This window comes from Molothrus ater, chromosome 2 (genome assembly GCF_012460135.2).
Source record: "Molothrus ater isolate BHLD 08-10-18 breed brown headed cowbird chromosome 2, BPBGC_Mater_1.1, whole genome shotgun sequence".
Classification (NCBI taxonomy): Eukaryota; Metazoa; Chordata; class Aves; order Passeriformes; family Icteridae; genus Molothrus; species Molothrus ater.
The window spans coordinates 5,386,895-5,408,337 of record NC_050479.2 but is presented as its reverse complement, the minus strand read 5'-3'; the positions used below and the strand labels follow the sequence as shown (position 1 = coordinate 5,408,337).

The 21,443-nt window shown below is 43.0% G+C and overlaps 1 protein-coding gene across 1 annotated transcript; it reads left to right on the top strand.

The window, feature by feature from the left end:
- The first annotated feature begins 12 nt into the window (after positions 1-12).
- Positions 13-21,020, top strand: WDR4 (WD repeat domain 4). The gene is made up of 11 exons (XM_036388394.2): positions 13-134; positions 2,354-2,416; positions 3,184-3,330; positions 5,582-5,738; positions 6,275-6,387; positions 8,761-8,821; positions 9,856-9,954; positions 14,955-15,019; positions 15,688-15,871; positions 16,751-16,820; positions 19,875-21,020. Exons 1-11 carry the CDS (start codon positions 13-15, stop codon positions 20,054-20,056), a joined length of 1,263 nt encoding a protein of 420 aa, XP_036244287.1. The 3' UTR covers positions 20,057-21,020.
- The last annotated feature ends 423 nt before the right edge of the window (positions 21,021-21,443 follow it).

Sequence of the window (21,443 nt, the reverse complement as noted above, 5' to 3'; positions counted from 1 at the left end):
CGGCGCGGGCGCATGGCGGGCGGCGATGGCGGCGGGCGCAGCCCCGGGGCCCGGCCGGCGCTGGCGCTGCGCGGGGCCCTGGCGGTGGCGAGCGGCGGGGGGCGGCTGCTGGCGGCGCGGCCCGGCCACGGCGGGTCAGTGCGGGGCGTGCGGGGCCGGGACACTGCGGGAAGGGGGCGGCCGGGCGAGTCCGAGCGGCCGAGGCCGCCCGGTGCCCCCTGAGGGGGCTCGCAGGGGCCCGTGTGGGCTGAGGGGAGGTGCTGGGGCAGTGCCGGAGCTGCTGGCCCTGCTGCGGGTCGTGCCTTTCCCGGCTCCTCGGCAGCGTTTTCTAGTACAGAAACAGCACTTTGAAACTTTTCAGCCTTGGCGGTTTTCCGTCATGGTTTGCCTCCCCAGGTAAACTGTAGCATAGAGAATATATAGATAAACACACACCATATATATACATATATATGTGTGTCCACACATATATATATACATATATGTTATAGCTGTATAACACAGTGTATATGTGTACATAACTTATAGAAAGCATATCTTATTATACATAAAACCACATTATTATACATAAACTGACATTGTTATACATAAAACATGCATTATACCTAAAACTATAAACTATATATAGTTTATATATATATAAACTATAAAACCATAAACTATGCCTAGAATGTATACAATATTATTTTATATATAGATATACACACACCCTATATATATGTACACATACATATATTTATACATATATATATAAAATAGTGTATATGTGTACCTAACTATAGAAAGTATGTATTATTATACATAAAACTACATTATTATTCATAAAACCACATTTTTGTGCATAAAATCACATTATGCATAAAACATGCATTATACCTAAAACTATAAATGCCTAGAATGTATACAATATTATTTTATATTTATGTACACACACATATATATACATATATATTGTATATATATAACATAGTGTGTATGTGTATATAACTTTTATAGAAAGCATATATTATTATACATAAAAATACATTATTATACATAAAACCACATTAATATGCATAAAACTATATTATTATGCATAAAACATGCTTTATATCTAAAACTATAAATGCCTAGAATGTATATAATATTATTTTATATATAGATATACACACACCCTATATGTGTATATATATACACACATATATACACATATGTATTTTATATATAACTTAGTGTATATGTGTACATAACTTGCAGAAAGCATATCTTATTATACATAAAACCACACTATTATACATAAAACATGCATTATAGCTAAAACTATAAATGCCTAGAATGTATACAATATTATTTTGTGTATATATATATATATACACACATATATACATGTATAATAATGGTGTATTTTATGTCCATAAAGAAGGTGCATGTAAATATCTCCAAGGTGGGTGACAAAAGGATGGTGCCAGACTCTTTCCAGCTCCTGCTGCCCAGTGACAGGGTGAGGAGCAATGACCATAAAATAAAACACAAGAAGTTCCACCTCAACAGAAGGAAGAAGTTCTTTACATGGGGGTGGCAGAGCTCTGGAACAGCTGCCCAGGGAGGGTGTGGAGTCTCTGGTGCCATTCCAGAGCCATCTGGACACATCCCTGTGTCACTGTTCCAGGTGACCTTGCCTGGGCAGGGGGTTGGACTGGGTGATCTCCAGAGGTCACTGAGTGATCTCCAGAGGTGCTTTCCAACCCCGATGATTCTGAGGTTCTGTGAGGTGTCAGAGGATGGGCCAGGCTCTGCTCTGTGGTGCCCAGCAGTGGGACAAGAGGCAAGGGGCAGAAACTGATGCCCAGGAAGCTCCACCTGAGCATGAGGAGAACTTTTCTATTGTGCAGTGACCAAACACTGGACAGATTGTCCAGAGAGGGCTGTGGAGTCTCCCTTTCTAGAGATATTCCAGAACCATCTGGACACAGTCCTGTGCTGTGTGCTCTGGGATGGCCCTGCTGGAGCAGGGGGGTTGGACCTGGTGGCCCACTGTGGTCCCTTCCAGCCTGACCCATCTGTGATTCTGTGACTGGGTAAATGCTACTGGCAGATGTGCTGAGTCTGACAGAAATAACATTTATGCAAAATACAGGGTTACTTCACCAGCAGGGGAGGATTTCCTTTTTGACACGTGCACACAGTCCAAAATTTTAAGCTTCTGCCACAGCTGTAGCACTCTGGGAGCCCACTTGGGCAGAGGTGGTTCTAAGATGGGGGGCAGTTGTGCCCAATAACTAAAATGAGAGAGTTTTACAAAAGAGTTGCCACTCTCCATAGTTAAGCATGGTTGTTCCAGTTCCAGTAATTTTAGGTTTGTTTTTCCTTGCAGTGATGAGAGTCTCTTCGTGTACGATTGCAGCAGTGCAGAGAAGCAGCCCTTAGGAGAGAAAGGGTGAGAAAATCTGCTCTTTTCTGGAGGGTGCATCCCTGAGCTTGTGTGGCTGTGAAGGCCACAGGATAACTAGAAGGAAGCCACAGGATAACTCCTTGAGCAGGTGAAGGGTTGGTTTTGCTAACCCTGATGGATATGTATGGATCTGTTTTTTGTTTCTGTTTCATCCAGAGTTTCATTCCACTATGCACCTTTTTTCTCTTTTTTTCTAAAATAAAAACAGCACTGGCAAAATCAAATTCAATAATTCTATCTCTTGTCAGTCAAGACATTTGTGGAAAAGTCCTGCATTTTTTGTTAGACATCTAAAACCAAAAAAACCCACAAACCACTTACATAAGTACTCCTCCAGATCTGTTCTATAAGTCATGAGAATTCAAAATACACAAAAAAGTATTTTTCTTAGTTTAAATTCAAGCACTGGACATTGTTTTACTTGTAGGCAAACAAGAAACATTTTACTGTTTTCCTCATAATTTATATCAAGATGTGCCAGCATCTTGTTTTTAGAAAAGCTTTAGAAAACTTTTTAGAAAATTTTTGTTTTCTAAACAGGCTTTGATCCAGGCTTAGACTTGACAGTTTCCTTTGTCTTGGTTCATTTCTTTGCATTAATGTCGTGTTGGCCCAACATTTCAAGCAGAAATAAAAGCATTTAATACAAAGTTTTACTTAGTTCCTCACACTCCTGGTGGTTTGGGAACAACCCCCTGAGGGAATGTTGTAGCTATCAGGTTGTGAACTGTTGGTCCCCTTCTCTCTATTAGGCAGGATGGAAAAGGGACAGATAAAGGAAGTGATGACATCCTGGCTTTTGCCTTCTCCCCATCAGGAGGTTATTTTGCCTTGACAGATGACAACAAACGCCTGATTCTGTTCCAGACAAAGCCTTCCTGGGAATGTCTTAGTGTCAGGTAAGGAACTGGAGTTATGGCTGATGGATTTAGAGGTCTAAAATTGGATTATTTAGGATGTTGATATTTATTACTCAGCTTCCTTTATTTATTTTTTTTTAATTCCTTCACACAGATAAATTTAATGGTTTTGGATATTCAGAGTATTTGTCAAAAATTGATGTGTGGTCTTCCCCTCACCAAGAATGGGAGTGCAGATGTTTAATATCACTGTCCAAGGAAGGATAATATCTTTCCTTATCCTAAACACAGTGTTTTTTATCTTTAAGAACTAAAACTCTGCCCACTCCTGGTACACTGGGGTTGGGGCTGTAAGACTGATGCCAAGCAGTTCAGTGAGTGCATTCTCTGTTCCTTCTGATTTTGAGGAGTTTTGGGGAGTTTGTGAACTTTCTAAAAACTTGTGATCTTTTCAAAAAGCACGTCTTTAGAGATGCTGCAGCTGCTTTTCTTCAGTACATTCCTCTTGAGGAAACAGCCTGTAGCTGTCCACCAGAGGTCCTCCAGTTCCAAGTTTTCTGCTGCTGCTTGTGACAATTCTCTGTAGAAAAACCAGGATTGTGAAGGGCTTCCTGAGAAAGTACCTGAGCATGTGGCATCTCTGCTTCTGTTGGTCTCTGACAAATGTGAGACCCTGGTTGCAAAACAATTCAAGTCTCTGTAGCTTGGCTCTGTGTGTAGGATACAGGATGGACCCTTGGGGTTAAAGTGTTGTAGTGAGGAAGTGGCCATGGCATGAAGCTGTGCCAGGGGACATTTAGGTTGGGTATTAGGAAAAGGTTTTTCACCCAGAGTGGTTGAGCACTGGAACAGCTCCCCAGGGAAGTGCTCACAGCTCGAAGGCTCACACAGCTCAGGAAGGGTTTGGACAATGCTCTCAGGCACATGGTGGGATTGTTGGGGTGTCCTCTGCAGGGCCAGGAGTTGGACTCAGTAATCCTTGTGGGTCCCTTCCAGCTCAGGATGTTCTATGATAAAACCAGAAATTCTGTTCATTCTGTGTCCTGCCTTCCCTGCTGCCCAGCCTTGTGTGTGTCTTGCCTGTAACCATGCCACTGAATAATGGTTTGGTGTTTAGTTTCTGCTGAAAGTTTAACTAGGACCACAGATTTTTTTGGAATGTCATTACCTCATATTAGGAAAAGGGGAATACAGGAAAAAGGCTTTCTGCATGGATAACAATACCAAAGTTTGAGCTATGTGACTTGTGTTGGTGTTTTGTAGCAAGCAGTGTAAAGGTCTCACACAGTGCTGGCCTTTGGAGTCAGCTTGTGTCACACAAAGGGGAACTTTTGAATCTTTGTGCTCAAGATCACAGGTGGTACAGTGAACTTGGAGCAGGACTTTCTGGTTGGCAGAGTAACCTTTTTTGGAGCTGTGTTGCCTGTGATCCTGTTGTTGTGATGTTCCTTTAAACAGCCACTAAAAAGTCTGGGAATTTCTCTCTTCTTACCTGAAGCATAGTGTATTGTCCTCTTGCCCCTCCACATGGCCACTGAATTTCAGAGTAGGTGAATATCAATATCCATTCCTATGATCCTTGGTGCCCACAGTCCTGTGCTAGCACTCAGGATGTGTTTTCTGGCATCTGTGGTTCTTATGTTGATCTGAGTAGTTGTAAGAAAGCTGATACCTACTACACTGGCAGCTGGAACTATGGGATGGTGGCAGATGATGAGGGAAACTCAGAGTTCAAGTTCAGAGCTTTGTCTGGACAAGGAGCACAGAGCCTGTGGCTCTGTGACTTGGGATATGAGGAGAAAAGAGTTCCAAGGCTCTCCATCAAGGGCTTCCCTTTGCAGTACGGAGTGGTAACTGGAGTAGCTCCTACACAGTTTCTAAAAGTGTTGCTATAAAGGACTCCTAATAGGACAAATCCTGCCTTGTCTTTTCTAGGTGTTTAACTCATGTTTTTATGATGTAGAGTGCAAGGAAGTCTACCAGCCTTCATTAGAATCCTGGCATGCTGCCTGGGTGAGGTGCTCAGTTGAGAAAATACCAAAGCAAAATGCAGTCATGCAGCTTTTAATGGTCTCCTGTTCCTCTCCCCAGCCCAGGTGTTTGCTATTACATCAGTCACTCATTTACTGGGCTCAAAAGTGCCATTTCAGCCCCTTAGTGTTACTCTCATTGCTGCCATTTCAGTAATGTTGCATCTGAGAACTTTTTGCCCAGCCTCTTGGTCTGTTTAACTTCAGGCTTGCTGAAGCTGCCATCCAGAGCTGTTCAAGCTGTGCCATTTGTCTTTCAGGTTTGTGAACAGGAGATGCACATCCCTGGTTATCACAGCTGCAGAGGATAAGATTTTTGTTGCAGATAAGTCTGGTGATGTCTATTCTTACTCAATAACAGAACCCAAAGCTGATGGAAAACTTGAGCTGGGTCATGTCTCTCTGCTAATGGATGTGGTAAGTGTGTGTATTTACAAACCTGCATTCCTGCTTGTGCTCTCATTGTTGCTCTTGTCCCAGATTTCTGGTTTGCTTTTTATATTTTTTTTAATTATATAAATGAAATGTGGTCCAGATTTCTTCCTACTGAGTTTGTGTTGGCAGAGTTTGGTAAGGATAAAAGCTTATGGGTGTTGAAAAAGTCTTCATGTTACAGTCACAGAAGTCTTGGTGACAGAGTGTCTGTGGGAGTTCATCCACTCTGCCATGTCAGCTCAGCTCTTTGATGTGATGAGTTTCATTTTAAGATGCAAGGGGTCTTGCAGCCTCTACTGTTGGGGCTCAGTGGCTTTCACTGGACCTGGAAGTCAGTGTTGCTCGTCTTAGTGAGTGAGAACATTACTGTCACAAAGATTTAGCCTCCCATTGTTGGTGGAAAAAAGTGGCTTTGTGTCTATACCTGCCTTTTGGGGTGAGGAGATTTTTTTTTTCTTAGTTAAGGAGAATTTCAAGCCTTGAACTGCTGGGCACTAAAGCTCTCCCTCTGCCAACAGGCCCTGAGTGCTGATGACCAATATATCCTGACTGCAGACAGAGATGAGAAGATCAGAGTCAGCTTGACCAAGGCTCCCTACAGCATTGTGTCCTACTGCATGGGACACAGAGAGTGAGTGCCTTGTGTGCCTGTGTGCAGCCATTCCCTGCACAGCCACCTCCATCCACTCCCAGTGGGTGAAATCTCCTCAAATCACGTTAAACAACACCTTGCTCTGTGGTGGAGTCATGGAATGGCCTGGGTGGAAAGAGGCCTTTAAAAGTCACCCAGTCCAACCCCCTGCCATGAATACATTAAACAACAGCTTGCTCTGTGGTGGAGTCATGGAATGGCCTTTAAAAGTCACCCAGTCCAACCTCCTGCCATGAGCAGGGACATGTTCAGCAAGATCAGGTTGCTCAGAGCCCTGTCCTAGCTGGCCTTGAATGTTTCCAGGGATTGGGCTCTACCACCTCTCTGCACAACCTGTGTTTCACCAGCCTCATTGTAAAAAATTTTTTTCCTTATATCTAGTCTGAGTCTACAGTGAGTTTAAACCTGTTATCCCTCCTCCTATTGCAACAGGTCCTTCTAAAGAAGTCTGTCCCCATCTCTTTTATAAAGCCCCCTTTATGAAGGCTGCAGTAAGGTCTGCCCAGAGCCTTCTCCAGGCTTCACAGCCCCCAGTTCTCTCAGCCTTTCCTCACAGCAGAGGTGCACCCTGGGAGCTCTCCTGAGCTTCCAGCCTCTACATCAGCAGTCTCATAGAAATTTGGGGTGCTGCTGTGATTTGAGATGCTCACCTGATGTGAGCAGTTGTTTTGGTAGTGCTTGAAATGTAGTTTTGGTTTTTTTTTTTCTTGTCATTTAATGTGCCATAAGACCAATTAGCAGTGAAATAGCACTGTCCTTGTCCCTGCTGCATGCATGGAATTAAACCACCTGCTCATCTGCTGGGTTGATTTCACCTCACCACCCATCCTGCTGTGTGTGATTTTTCATGTCAATCTCTAAAAACACTTCTTTCCCTGCCCTCTGCTTGTGTTTGTGGCCTCCTCTGGACCTGCTCCAACAGGTCCATGTCCTCCTTGTAGCCAGGACTCCAGACACAACCTCTGGGGCTTCAGCAGAGCAGAGGAGCAGAATCATCTCCCTCCACATGCTGGTCACAAGAGGCTCCAGAAATGGCTAGCTCAGGATGGAGCCTCTCTTAGTCTTAGGAAGGGAAATCCCTAGGAACTGTCTTTAGAGGTTTGAACATATTCTAATTAAATTTATGGCATCTCAATGCAGAACTCAGACTGGTTAGGTTCTGTGGTAAGACAAAAAAACCTGGCTGTGTCACCAGGGTGGATAGAACATATCTGCCTGGACACGAGACTGCAGTGTGCTGGAGGCTGCACTATGAAATACATTCAAGAAGATGGAGAGGCTCTGTAAGAGCTTGGAGTGACAGGACAAGGGGGAATGGCTTTGAGCTGACAGAGAGTAGGTTTAAATTAGATATTAAGAAAAAATTCTTCACTATGAGGGTGGTGAGGCACAGGTTACCCAGGGAAGTTGTGGATGTCCCAGCCCTGGAAGTGTCCAAGGTGTTCATTGGTGGTTGCAGGGTGAAAAGCAGTATAAATTAATTGAAATGTATTCCAAAATTAAATATTTAAATTAGAAATTAATAAAAAAGGGTTACATAAAGCAATAATTGTCTCATTTCACAGTCCTGGATTTTTTCTCTTAGTGGGACTCATGGTGATTCTTTCTGGATCTGTTGTGCCTGCTTTGTCCTGGAAGTTTGTATTACAGTGATCAAATCTCTTCCTTTTATTTTTTCACTCTGTGGCTTTAAAGCTGTGCCTGTTTTCAAAGGCAAGACTGTCCCATTCAGGTCATGTTCTGCTCAGCTCACTGTGTTTGAGCTCTGAGATAATAATGATCCCCAGAAGTTCAGGTCACCACCGCTCACCAAAGACAAAACAGGATCACCAACTTCTGGAAAACAGAACTTCTGGCTGAATGTAGGCACTGGTAAACTGCCACATTAAAATTCTCTAAAGATTCCTTTAAAATCATGTCCCAACTGTGTCTGGGGAGATGTGGTGCTCTGGAGGCTGAGCCATCACTGCTCTGTTTTAAAGGATCTGTTGATTCATGTTTTTAATGTGCATCATGAACTGAGAAAGGGGAATTTGCTACCTGAGTAAATCTGTCTCCATTGGCACTTTTTGATCTAAATGACAGTGTTCTCAGCTGGGAGGAAGTCAGTAGAATTTCCTGAGTGCAAATGGGGAAATGTAATTCTTTATTAAGTAGAAAGTCAGTAGCTTGTGTAGTGCATGTTTACTAAGTACTGGTGACATTTTCTTCTTCCTCCTAATTATCTTGATGTGGAAAATCTGTTTGTTTATTGTAAGGTTCTCTTTAAAACTGCTGTTTTCTCTTACTGTGCTTGTTTAAAGATCAGGGTGTCAAGCAAGAGAGTTCAACTTTTGACTGCTTTTCCTTTAGGTTTGTAAGCAAAATACTTGTAATACCCAACTGTCCTGACCTGCTGTTGTCAGCTTCTGGGGTATGTATTGCAATTTCTTCCAAAAAGTGTTGGTTTTTTATATGTTTGGGTTTTTAAATTATTCTTTATACTTGTGTTTTGGCCAAATTGATTGGGATACTTGGAATAATCTCTCATGGTTTGCAGCATGACCTCCCTCCTCCTTCTCCTGCCCCCTTTTTCTTGGTTCTGTTCAGTGTTCAGCCATTCTGTTGCAGGATCACTAAGAACCTTTTACTGTGCTTATAGTAAAAGGAATCTTTGGGATTGTGAAATTACCATTAACTCTTGCTCTGGAGCACAGACATTGCCTTCTTGGGTGAGAACTGTAGAGATGAATGTTCCCTCCCTTCCCTCCCCAGCCCTTTTCCTGAACTGATGGCATCCTGCTGCCATGCCACATCTGTACAGAGATGGAGCTGGCCTAAAAGAAGGGAAACAATATTCTTTGTTCCCCAGACCACCAAAACTGCACAGGAAACAAATAATATTTCCTGTGAAGATCACAGTAACTCCTGCCATTTGGTTTCAGCTGCTGTTCTTGCTTCCCTAAGGCTCTTGTCCCTCTTAATTATTGAAACAGCTCTAGTGCTAGTGCTGCACATGGCTGTATTTCACTCCTAGCAAATGCTCTTGGCTTTGTTGTTCCAGAGAGGTGTTTAGTCTCTCTTCAGGAGGTTGCTAAATCAAATGACAATTTGGTTGATAACAAGAGCATGGGGCAGAGAAGGGCAGCCTGGAAGAATTGCCATTAAAATGCTGAGCACATGCATGACTGTGCTGTTTGAGACAGGCTTGAAATGCCCTCCTCCAGCTCCCCAATTTCCACTTCAAAAGGAGAATTAAAATTAGCATGATTGAATAATTTAGAATGCAGGGGGAAATTATGTTAATTAAAATGCTTTATCTGCAATTTGAGGTCTTAACTAGGTGACTATTTAGCAGCTTCTGTGGGGAGCTCTTCAGGGAAACAGGGTTTAGCTGAAGGCCAGGAATGGCCTCTCTTTGCCCGAGTGCTGATAGTAACAGACTTGTGTCCACTTCCACCTGTCCAGGACTCCACTCTGAGACTTTGGCAGTATAAAAGTGGAGAAGAAGTGCACTGCTGTCAGCTGAGTACCATCTGTGAGCCTCAGGCAACCAAACCAGACCAGGTATGTCCATGAGTGCCAGTGCTTTTGCTGTGCTCCTGATCCTTGGCACTGCCAAATGTCTTGGTTGCATTTCCCCTTCTGTCACTGGCTTTAGAACTTAAAAAAGCTGTTACAACAGTCTGGGATTTTGGGAAGACGGTCCCTGAAATCCATTCCTGTGTTTTGTGTGAATTTCTAAACTGTGCCAAGCACGGATCAAAAGAAGCTGCTTCTAATTCTTCCCAAATTTAAGTTCTGCACAGTGGACAAAGCCTTCACTTGAAATTTTTTCTCCAAAACCCCAGGTGTTCTAGTCTCCTAAGTAGAAAACAACCTGTGACACTGGGAAGATCTAAACATTCACCCATTTTTTTGAAATGCTTAGAATTTCAAGTGTTAAAGCTGCAATTTTTCTGAGCAAAAAGAAGCTTTGTAATATTTTTAACCAGTGACCTGCAATAGTGCCCTGTGGAGTCAAAACTCTGGCCTTGTTATTTTAGGTTCTCTTGCAGCTGGACAGTGTCCAGAATTTAAATGTGTGAGTCCTACAAAAACTGGAGCTCTCCTGAGCTTCCAGTCTGTACATCAGCAGTCTCACACACACAAGTTTGTGGTGCTGCTGTGATTTGAGATCCTCACCTGATGTGAGCAGTTGTTTTGGTAGTGCTTGAAATGTAGTTTTGTTTCTTTTTTTATTTTTGTCATTTAATGTGCCATAAGACCAATTAGCAGTGAAATAGCACTGTCCTTGTCCCTGCTGCATGCATGGAATTTAACCACCTACTCATCTGCTGGGTTATTTGAGTTCTCCTCACCACCCATCCTGCTGTGTGTGATTTTTCATGTGAATCTCTAAGAACGCTTCTTTCCCTGCAGACCACAGCTGCCTCCCAGTTGTCAGTGACTGGGAAGCCATGCAGGCAAATCCACTGTGGAATCTATATCCAGGCAGAAACTGAACTGAAAAATTCTGCTTTCCCTCCTTTGTGTGGTGGTTTTGGTGGTGGAAATGTGTTGTGCTTCACCTCCCAGCAGCTGGGAGCCTCTTTGATCACAGCTGTCCCATTTACATACTGGAAATCTTGGGTTTGGCCAAGGCTTGGGCTCCTGGGTTCCTGTTAGCAGAGGTTCAGGGTGATGTCCATATGGACAATTTAACCTGCTCCTTGGACCCTGGAGTCTTCTTGAAAACACACCTGAGGCACACACCTCTCACACACATTCAAAGGTCTCTGCCTCTTTTCACCTTGATGCCAGGGCTTGAAATCATTGAAAAAGCTGTTCTTGGGGTTTTTGGCAAGTGAAAAATGTACAAGATTGGGTGACAAGCCCATCTAACTGATATCCACTGATACTTTGGGTGCAGCAGGATTTGAGCATTTGTATTAGGGGGAATAATGGGTTTATTTTAAAACAGTTTGCCTTCTAGATTTGTAGGATCACTGAGGACAAGTAAGCAACTAACTGAAGTGGGGGATTCTAGGATTAATATTAAAAATGCTATTTGTTCCTTAGACTGGCTTAGCAATGTTAAGATGGCTTGTGAGTAAATTAGCAGTGCTTGATCTGAACTCTGATTCCAAACAAGTTAATCAAAAAATAATATTGAACTGTATAATAAACCTTGAATGTAGCATTGGATAAACAAATGTCAAAAAACTTGTTGCTGCAGGTAGGAGCTGATCTAAGAGAACCTCTCCAACTCTCTTAGAATATTTTTAAATGTAGTTTAGTAATATTTGCCGTGTCTCCCCTCCATAAAATCCCTTCCATAAGATATTCCTCATGCTGATATAACCTCAGGAGAAATTGGAGGTGCCCTTTGCTTGAGGAGTCTCCATTTAGCTTCTTTACCCCAGTGTGAGTAAGCAGAGACAGAAAGGGAAAGCCCATAGACTGTGGGTTAATAAATAGAACACAGTAATGAAGTAATAAACCTTATTCCTGCAGTGCTTTGCAGTTTTTCCATCCACTGCCACGTGTGGTGGTGCTGTTGGAAGCCACCTGGTGGCCTGTGACTTGACTCTCTGAAGTCCTGGACATTGCTCACTCTCACAGGTGTTCTGCAGTGAAAAAAACTTGTGTTCTGCTGGCATCAGAGTGCTAGAAACGCCAGAGGTGGCATCTGGTGACAGTGTTCAGTCATGCTGTGCATCCTGGTATGTCACAGGTCATCTCCCCAACCTAGAGTGACATTCATGGTGTGAATTTAAGGACACCATCTCTTGAGCCAGCACTTTGCAGCTTGTAACAAGCAGTGTGTGCAAAGGACTCTGCAGCCAGGGATCAGATGGGGATAGAAGTGCTTTTTCTCTTTTTCTTTTTTTCCTTTCTTTTTTGTATTGTCACATTTCATTTTTAGCATTGATAGCCAGTGTGAATGCACTGGAGCTTTAAACACAGCTTGAAGCTCAATGGGGATGGAATCATCAGTAATGGTGGGTCATGTGAGCAATAAAAATGTGGGCTTATTTTGCTTGGCAGATGATGAATATGTGTCTGTTTGGGGAATGTAGGAGTGTTTTGAGCAGTGTAGCATTGGTTTCAGCTGATGGCTTACAGATCCTCAGTTCATTTTCCCACTAGAATGGGAGTAATTCTCTTAATTCCATAGTGCTATATAAATATTTTCCTGCTTCAGAGCTTTCACCTCATCTGATCCTCTTGACAGCAGAAGCTTGTTTAAAGTCCAGAACATAAATTGCACAATTCTACCCCAATGCACCAGTACATTAATTTTTTATAGGGTCACCTCTTCTCACAGATGACATCAAAAGTTAATTTTAAGGTGTTGGCAGGCTGATAACAGTGCCATATAAATACTGTCTTGAGTTCAGAGAGTATCAAGTGAACATCTGTTTGTCACAGAATGTTCTTGTAGCCCTTCCTTAACTGATTTCATAGCCCTGTCCTTGACCATGATACTGCTGTGGGTCTTGCATTCATTTTGCTGATTTTTTAAGTTACCCACACATGGAAAGAACTTGGAAAGAAGAAGCATTTTCTTGTCTCTCTCCAGCTGTGAATAAAACCTGGTTTAAATCAAAACAGCCTCCTCCTCCTTCCTCCAGTGGGGTTGGGAGAGAGCTGCTGCCTAATTCAAGTTCACAGAGCCCTTTGTCTCTCTAACAAAGCTCTTGGCTGTGTAGGTGGGCACTTCCCTGCATGTTTGTCAGGCAACAGGCAGAGAGGCAGAGCTTTGTTATTAGAAATAAATAGCACAGGTTTCAGCTTTTATATACATATATATATATATAAAATCTATTTTGGCTTGTTCCTTTAAGTGTCTGAAGAACCCACTCATGGCTTACAGTAAATAGGAGTTGTCAGTTCTACTCCAAAGCTGTGCTGTAAGTGGCTCCATCCTGCAGAAACAGCATTTAGCCACATTAGCTACACAGAACCTTTCTGCTTCAGCCCACTCATCCTACCTGCTACTTGTTTTGTGTCTGTGTGAAACAGGGGTCCTGGGTCCCAGTGTTAAATATGGACTAATAACTTCATATCTCTGCAGAGTAGCAGCAGATCAGTCCCATCTGTTCCCAGGAGCTCTGAACTATATCAGTCCTTTTGATAATATTTTTATTAAGTGCTCCTCTTCTGTCCAAACAGGTGGTTGAGATGAGTGAAAAGTGTGTGCATGCTGTTCTTGCTTCCCCCTATGAAATCCTATCACACAATTTTTCTCATGTGCTGGAGAAAAAAAAAAATGTTTAAAGCTCTCTTATACCATGAATTAATTTTCTTTCCCACAGTCGGTTTATCTGTTAGTGGTTGCATCATGTGCTGTTGACAAAATGGTTACCTTCTGGTGTTAAACTTGCTGACTTGAATTTTTGGAAGCTGTACAGCTTGTTTTGCTTTCCTACATGGATTGCAAAACTGTGAAACAAGCACCCTGACAATATCTATACATCATCTGGTAGCTGCAAGGGTAAAATCCTGTGGTAACTCCCAAATCTACCCTAACTTAGGGAACCAGAGGTTCTGTCCAGTCACCAGTGTCATGTTAGGGAAGAAGGTGGAGGTTAAAAAAATGAATATTTGAAGATACATCAGAATTCTGCCAGCAGAGTGTCAAAAAGATGTATTTTCCCTGCCCTAAGAGAAATAAATCTCTGCTTCTCTACTTGGAAGGTTTTAGTCATCAGCAGTGTTGGTGTTGTCACTGCTTATAAAATACACTTGAGAACCAGCCTTTTGCTGTTGCAGTTTTACTGTTCACATTATATAATAGATACTTTTGAAAAAGCACCCCAGGACATCATTTTGCAGTTTTTCTACTCCTCCCAAGTTCTTCCCACTCCAGGAACCTCAAATCAGTTGTTTTATATTCCAAGTAGAGTGGTTTGTGCTGCAAAGGTGCTGCTTCTCTCAGATAAAACAGGAGTGTGATGTGGGGGTTTTTTTTGTTGTTGTTTTTGTGTTGGTTTTGTTGTTGTTTGGTTTTTTTTTTTAATGAGGAAAATGGCCTCAGGCAGGCCTTCCTTGTTGTTCAGAACACATTTTCCATGGGGCAGGATAGCTTCACCCAGACTCAGGTTGGAACAGAGGCAGCACAGCAGGGATATTGGGGATATTAGCTATGCATCACTATCTTCGTTTTTTAACAAACAGAGCAGCAGCTAATAGCTTGTGTTTGGAATGTCTGAGCTGCTGGAGTGATACTCTGCCTGAGCAGGCTTAATGGCAATGTTTTTGTCATTAGCATTGCAGGAGAGAATGTTTGGAGGTGGTGTATTTTCCTTCATCTTTTGGTTTGTCTGCTAAGAGTACTTCACTCACACCTTTACATTTGATCTCGGGACAGTGTGGAAGGGAGAAGTGTGGAAAACTTTATAAAACAGCAAACACTGGTACAAAAATAACCTTGACTGCAGTTAGAAGGTAATTAAGTTGCTTAACTTGCTGTAAATTAAGACATCTGCTAAATTTTAAAGGCTCATAGTGAAATGGAATGTGAATTTTTTGCCCATAAATGGCCTTAACTTACAAGGATGATTTTTTTCTATTCCTAATAGAAATACACCGTGTCAAGAATAACCTACTGCTGTCAAGGTGGTTATGTTGCCATTCTGTGTGACAGGTAAGAGCACATGGAGTAATGCCTAAAATCATCACAGCTACTGCAAAGGCATGAGCAGCTTGCCCTGAGCCTGGAGTTCTTGGTACTGTGGATCTCCAGATGTCCAGGAATGCCTGTGGCCTCCCAGGGAGCCTTTGTGTCCTGGACTTGCTCTGAGTGCAGTGGGGAGTGCAAGGGTTACCTGGCTCAGTTAATTTTTGTGATTCAAACATGGTTCAAACAAACGATTCAGGGTTTGTGATGCCTTTCCATCACTGGAGGAAACACAAGGATGGGATGTACAAGAGCTGGGGATGTTTTATTTTGGCTGGTGCTCAGCTGTATATTTACCTTCAAGTGCAGCCCTGTAGGCCAGTGAGTCACAGTGCAACACTCCTCATAAAAGTCCTTAGTAATCCTTCTGAAATTCCCTTTACTACCCTTTCTTTTAAAGAGGAGGCAGCACTGGCTGCTTTTTCTTTCACATAACACTTGAAAAGCTGTTTGACACTTTGGGTATTTACAGCTCCTGACTCAGATCATGTAAGCAAACAGCATTTGAAGTGCTCATTCCAGCCACTTTGCTTTGGCTCTGTTTGGAATTGGAGTGGGTGTCTGTAGTTTGCTGTACAAGTGATGGCTGTAGGTGGATTTGGTAATAATGGTAATTAAGTTTTTCCTTTCAAAAGTATTCCCACAGTCTACATCTTTCAGCTCGATGCCAGTGCCCAGCAGCTGCTTTACAAACAGCAGATCTCCCTGAAACACAAAGGCTGGGACATTGCATTTGAGGAAATGGGAGACCTGTGGATTTTGCAGGAAGACAAGGAAGCTCCTCTTCTTATGTACAGAGCATGTGATGGACAGTGGAAGGTACTTTCTTAATGCTGAAAATCCTGAGTGTTTGGTGATGTCTTGAGGCCACAACAGAAGTGGAGTTTGCTGTTCCATGAAAGCTAAAAAGGCACCTTTCTCTCTGTCTGGAGTAAAAGCCATAGGTACACATCCCATTCTTCTCACCTGTGTGTGATGCACATGTGTCAGGAGCTTGTTGTGAACCCCAGCCTGTCTGTTCTGAGCTAAAGCTGCCATCTGCCACAGCAGGATCAGTCAGCACTCACTGCTTTAAACCATTGCCTGAGCTTTCTGTGGGCTACACTTGATGATTTAAAAAAAACCCAAAACCACAAACCAACAAAATCCCTTTGGATTTGCTCAGGAATTCTTCCCACCCAGCTTTCCTTATGCCCGCCTCTGAGGGATCCTTTCCAGGACAAGGTATCCTGGAAGCAGTAAGGGAATTACTTTTATTTTCAATGAGAACAGGGAATCAGGTTTGGGTTAGGTGCTATCAAGTTCTCTTTTATTGCCTATTAAAAAACTGGAAACTCATTTGTTATCCTTGTAAGTCCCCAGCTAATTTTGGTCTGGTTGTGAAGAGGTTTTAATGAAACTTCTGAGTGTGTTCTTTGACCCTAATGTGTTCCCTGGGATATTTCTTTTCCTCACAGATTAGCAAGTGGGAATCAATTTCTTTGTTCAAATGGCAAAGCTTTCCTAGCAGAACTTGAGCTCTCAGGCCAGGTTTCAATAACAGTCCTAGAAAAAAGGAGCCTGGAAGAGATCATGGAGGTTTTACACCTGCTCTGTTTCACTACACACTTCTGAGAGCTGGTGCATTTTCAGCATGCTGTGGAACATGAAATTGTCTGTTAATCCCAAAATAACATGCAGCCTTCCTTCTTTTCCCAGGCTGTAACTGATGACAAGGGATTACAGAAGATGTCAAAATACATTCAAGACAACTGGACAATGTTTGAAGGTGAGAAATTTGGCCTAAAGGTTCAGGGAATACAGTTTTTACAGCTGAAGCATAAGATTTTGAACAAGATTGGAGTTCAGGTCAGTTCAGCTGGCTCTTGAAGTCACTCAGTCTTTTCTCAGTTTCACCACTCTGTCTGGTGTGGAAGTCAGTGCAGATAATGAAGTGTGTTGAGGGCTCTGTTATCACAGAACCATGGAGGTATTTAAAGCTGAATTGCAGCCTTATAACTTTTCCATAGACACCTTATCACAGGAATGCATCAAACAGCCTCTGGCAGAGCTGCTGGAGTCTGCCTTACTGCTGTGGTATCAAAAACTGGTGTTTGTTGTCTTGTCTCCTGCCTGGGTGTGAGACTTTATCACAGGTGCAGTGGAGACAGGATGGAACAGCTCTGCTGTAAAGATGGGCTCACCTTGGCAGGGCAGGACGTGGAGCCTGATGTGACTGGAAGGTGTGACCCTGGATGGGACAACAGATGACATTGCTTTGTGTCTGGCTGGTTCATTTTGTTCTTGCTTCCTGCCCCACTCCCAGTCTCTGTCAGAAAAATAATGCCTGGTTTTCTCATTCAGACTCACCCTATGTTTCCAGGATTTTTTGTATTATAAAAAACACCCAGCTGAAACTATAGCAGTGGTTGTGGCTGCAGGGTAGAGAAGGGCTGTGTCATGTTCTAAAATATCAATTAGGTATTGAAACTTCATTCACAGAAATTTCTATCCTGCACTTTGCTGGGAGACTGGAATCTTCCTTAAAAAACATGGTACAGATCCCACCAGTCTTATGGTCTGCTCATGGTGGCCATATGTAAAGATGGAAGAGCTGCAGAAATGTTCAGTCTGGTGTAAAGTCTCCTTAATATCTGGTACTGGATGGTTTAGCATGTAGCTCTCATTAAGTTGGTCATTAAATTATAATTAAGGTGGTGCAGTCTTTGTAAGTCAGGTGTTCCTTTGGAAGGGAGATGTTTGCATGGAGATGTTGCAGACTTGATAGTTACAGGCAGGCAGATAATTAGGAGGATGAGGGCTGGGTGGAAATGAGCACAGAGGAGTAGAGAGAGCAGGCAGGGGCAGAGGTTCTGGGCACAATTAGCACGTGGAAACTCAGTCACCAGCTCATCTGCAGCTGGGAAAGGAGCACAGCTCACATGACAGGGTTCATTAGTGTTAATTAGTAAGGGGAGGCTCACTTGATGAGCACTTATTCCAATGCATAATTAGTGCTTTAAAGGGAGTTATGTCTTCTGAAACAAGTGATCATTACATTGTGTTCAGTCCCAATCCTTGCATATTGTCCTTTTATAAGCTTTTCTCACCTGTCTGAGGATGTACAAGAGCTGGGGGATGTTTTATTCTGTAGGATTTAGGATGTAATGGTCAATCTGGAAGTATCACAGCATCCCAGGATGGTTTGGCTTGAAAGGAACCTTAAAGACAACCCAGTTCAACTCTCTGCTGTGGACAGGGACACCTTCCACTAGTCCAGGCTGGTCAGAGCCTCATCCAGCCTGGCCTTCAGCACTTACAGGGATGGGGCATCCACAGCCCCTCTGGGCAGTCTGTTCAAAGTGCCTCACTCACCACCCTCACAGGGAGAATTTCTTCCTAATGTTGAATCTAAAGCCACTCTCAGTTTGAAGCCATTCCCCCTTGTACACATTAACCAGTTTGGCATTGTGCTGTAACTGATCCCAGGAGAGGATTTAGTGCAGACTGGTCACGTGGAGAGCAGCGTGGCTGTTCAAACTGGCAGCATGCAACTTCTCCCAGGGCCAAAGGCCACTAAAGCCTCTATGAGTGCAACACCCCTGACAGTGAAAGCTTGAGCATTGCTGGGTACCACAGAAGGAAACTTGATTTGTTTGTGTGCCAAGAAGCAGGGGGATGCTGCATGTGGGTTTCTGTGGAGCAGCACACTTAGCTTCAGGACCAGACCTTAGCAGGTACTGGATTTCTCTTTATTTGTCCTTTAAAGATTGTGAATTTTGGTAAGTGGGAAAAGATGAGAACTGGAGATAACTGGCTTTGTCAAGTGCTATTCCAACAATTTTTTAGAAATCTGGACCGAGCCAGCTGGTCTCATTCTGTGTTCTCTACAGAAACAATCTGATGAGGGATTTTTGGATAGCAGTTAGTTCCCTGCTAAACTCATCTAAACCTGCAGTCTTGGGGATGCTGTGAGGAATATTACCCTGAATTCACAGAAGGTGTAACATTGGAACAAAGGCTTGGGAACCTATGTGCTATAGAACATGACTATTTGAAGTCTGCTCCTTTGTCCTTCTTTGAAGTTAATACTCTAGAAAAGCTAGATAAGCACAGTTAGGTGGCAACTCCCTTTGTAGTATTTGGGTCTCAGGGAGCAACATCAGCAGCTGAAAAACAGAAGCCCTGAAATTTGCAAGTGTCCAGGTGTGTGTGAGGAGAGCTGTGGCCTCTCTTTGCTTCACTGTGAGCTGCTTGACTCTGTATGAATTTTTTAGCCTAATGTGGAGGCTGTGCCTGGCTGATGAATGCTGAACAGGTGCTTGCCAACACAAATCAGGCTTACACAGTGTAAATGTTGATATTTAATCACAGAGTGGTTTGGGTTGGAAGGGACATGAAAGATGATCTCATTCCATCCCCCTGCCATGGGGATGGAATTTCTGAATATCTTTCCACTATGCCAGGTTGCTCCAAGCCCTGTCCAGCCTGGCCTTGGACACTTCCAGGGATCCAGGGACAGCCACAGCCTCTCTGGGCACCCTGTGCCACAGCCTCACCACCCTCACAGTCAAGAATTTCTTCCCAATATTTAATCTCAATCTGCCCACCTTCAGTTTAAGGCCATTCCTCCTTGTCCTGTCACTACATGCCTTTGTGAAAATCCTTCTCCAGCTCTCCTGAAGCCCCTGGGGGTATTGGAAGGTATTGATATAGTGGATAGGACCACAGTAAATGAACTGGAATGCCACTATCTAAAATTACAGTCCAGGAAGTCATCAATGAGACCTCTGAGGGAATTAACAGCTGTGTTAATTAAACACCTTGCTTTGCCCAACTCCAGGTTTTGTTGGTGCAGGGAGCTGCTACAGCCACCTGTACAAGGCCTCCTTTGATAACATGGATGAGTACCTGCAGAAGAAGGAGAAAAAGTTACAGCAGCAGAAGAAGAAAAAGCAGGATCTGCAGGATAGTTCCAGTGGACAGGCAAAAAAAAAGATGAAGACTGAAGAGCCATCACTATGACTGATGTGAGCTTTGTGACCTTTGCCTTGAGGAAAGGAAGTGATCCAACTGTGGACTGTTTTTATATGAAAAATTAATTATGCAAAAGGACTGGTTTAAAGTTTTATTCAGGTTTTCAGGCAGGCTGAAATGGCAATATCCTGTTTGCAGCAAGTAATGCATTTACAACATACCTAAACTTTCTAGCAGAATACAGTGTTAGTGGCTCAGTCCTGTGAATCTCTGATGCACGTTATATGAATATTGGAGATGGTCTTTTGCTTGAAACAGGATGTTCTTTTTGCCTACTGTGTTCAGGCTGTTTCTTCAGGTGGAAACACGCTGATTAAAGTGGATGCAACTTTATTACTTTTGGTTTGAGTTGTTTTGGGTTTTTTTTTTTAAAACTTTTTTTTTAAAGTCTGTTAATGTAACTAACTTAGTGTGCCTGGGTACGGGAAAGGGAGTGTAGAAAAAAATTCTTGCTGGGTATGAGAGGTTTTAGCTGAGATTTTGCCTTCTCTGTTTTTATCCTTTAACTTTGGTTCATATGGTTGGGATTTTGCCTAGCTTCTAATTCATTACTTCCTACTTGTGGAATATCTCTGTAGGAAGAAGTGCAAAAGTTAATTTTGTATGCTGCAAAGTAAAAGTAAAACGTGTCAGTCAACATTGTGTTATTGGAAGCTCCTTCCATTGCAATATGATCATACTGGTGTCTGTGAAAATCATTCCAGAGGCCTGGGAGCAAAATTTGGAGTGTATCCTGCTTTTTTCATCGAGAACTTTTCCATTTTAATTATCCAAGAGATACATCTTCTTGAGAAGTTATCAGTGAGAGCCTTACAGGACCACTTGTTGCTTCATCAGGGGGGCAGAAGATGTGTTCATCTGCCAGATGGTGTCATGTTCATGTGGAATATCATGTCCTTCACAAAACCAGGTGTGGAAATCTGTACAGTCCATTAAAAGTACTCAGAATTAACCTGTGCACTGTGAGTGGTTCTCTCTGGAGTGTCTGGACATGTAGAATTTCTGCATTCAAATGCAGATGTGGGGCCCAGCTGCTTGGTTTGCTGACAGCTTCTCCCTTTCTCCATGGAAGATGCTGAATGTCAGTAATAGAGCAACAGGTAGGCAAATTTCTTGGTAGTTCACCTAGATGCCATGCTGGGATGAAAACCCTGTGATTTCAGTCTTCTGAGGGAAGGTGTGAGGTGAAAAGCTGCTGGGCTGTACCTGGGACAGCCAGTGCAGTGGTGCAGGATGAGGATGAGGATTTTTGGTGATGAGGATTTTTCTTGTGTCTCAGGAAGGGGTGAGAAGCTGCCATCTGAAGTGCTTTGATACTGGGTAGGAGTGGTGGCTTGGCTTTTAAAACTTGGTGATTCTTGTGTTTATTTAATTG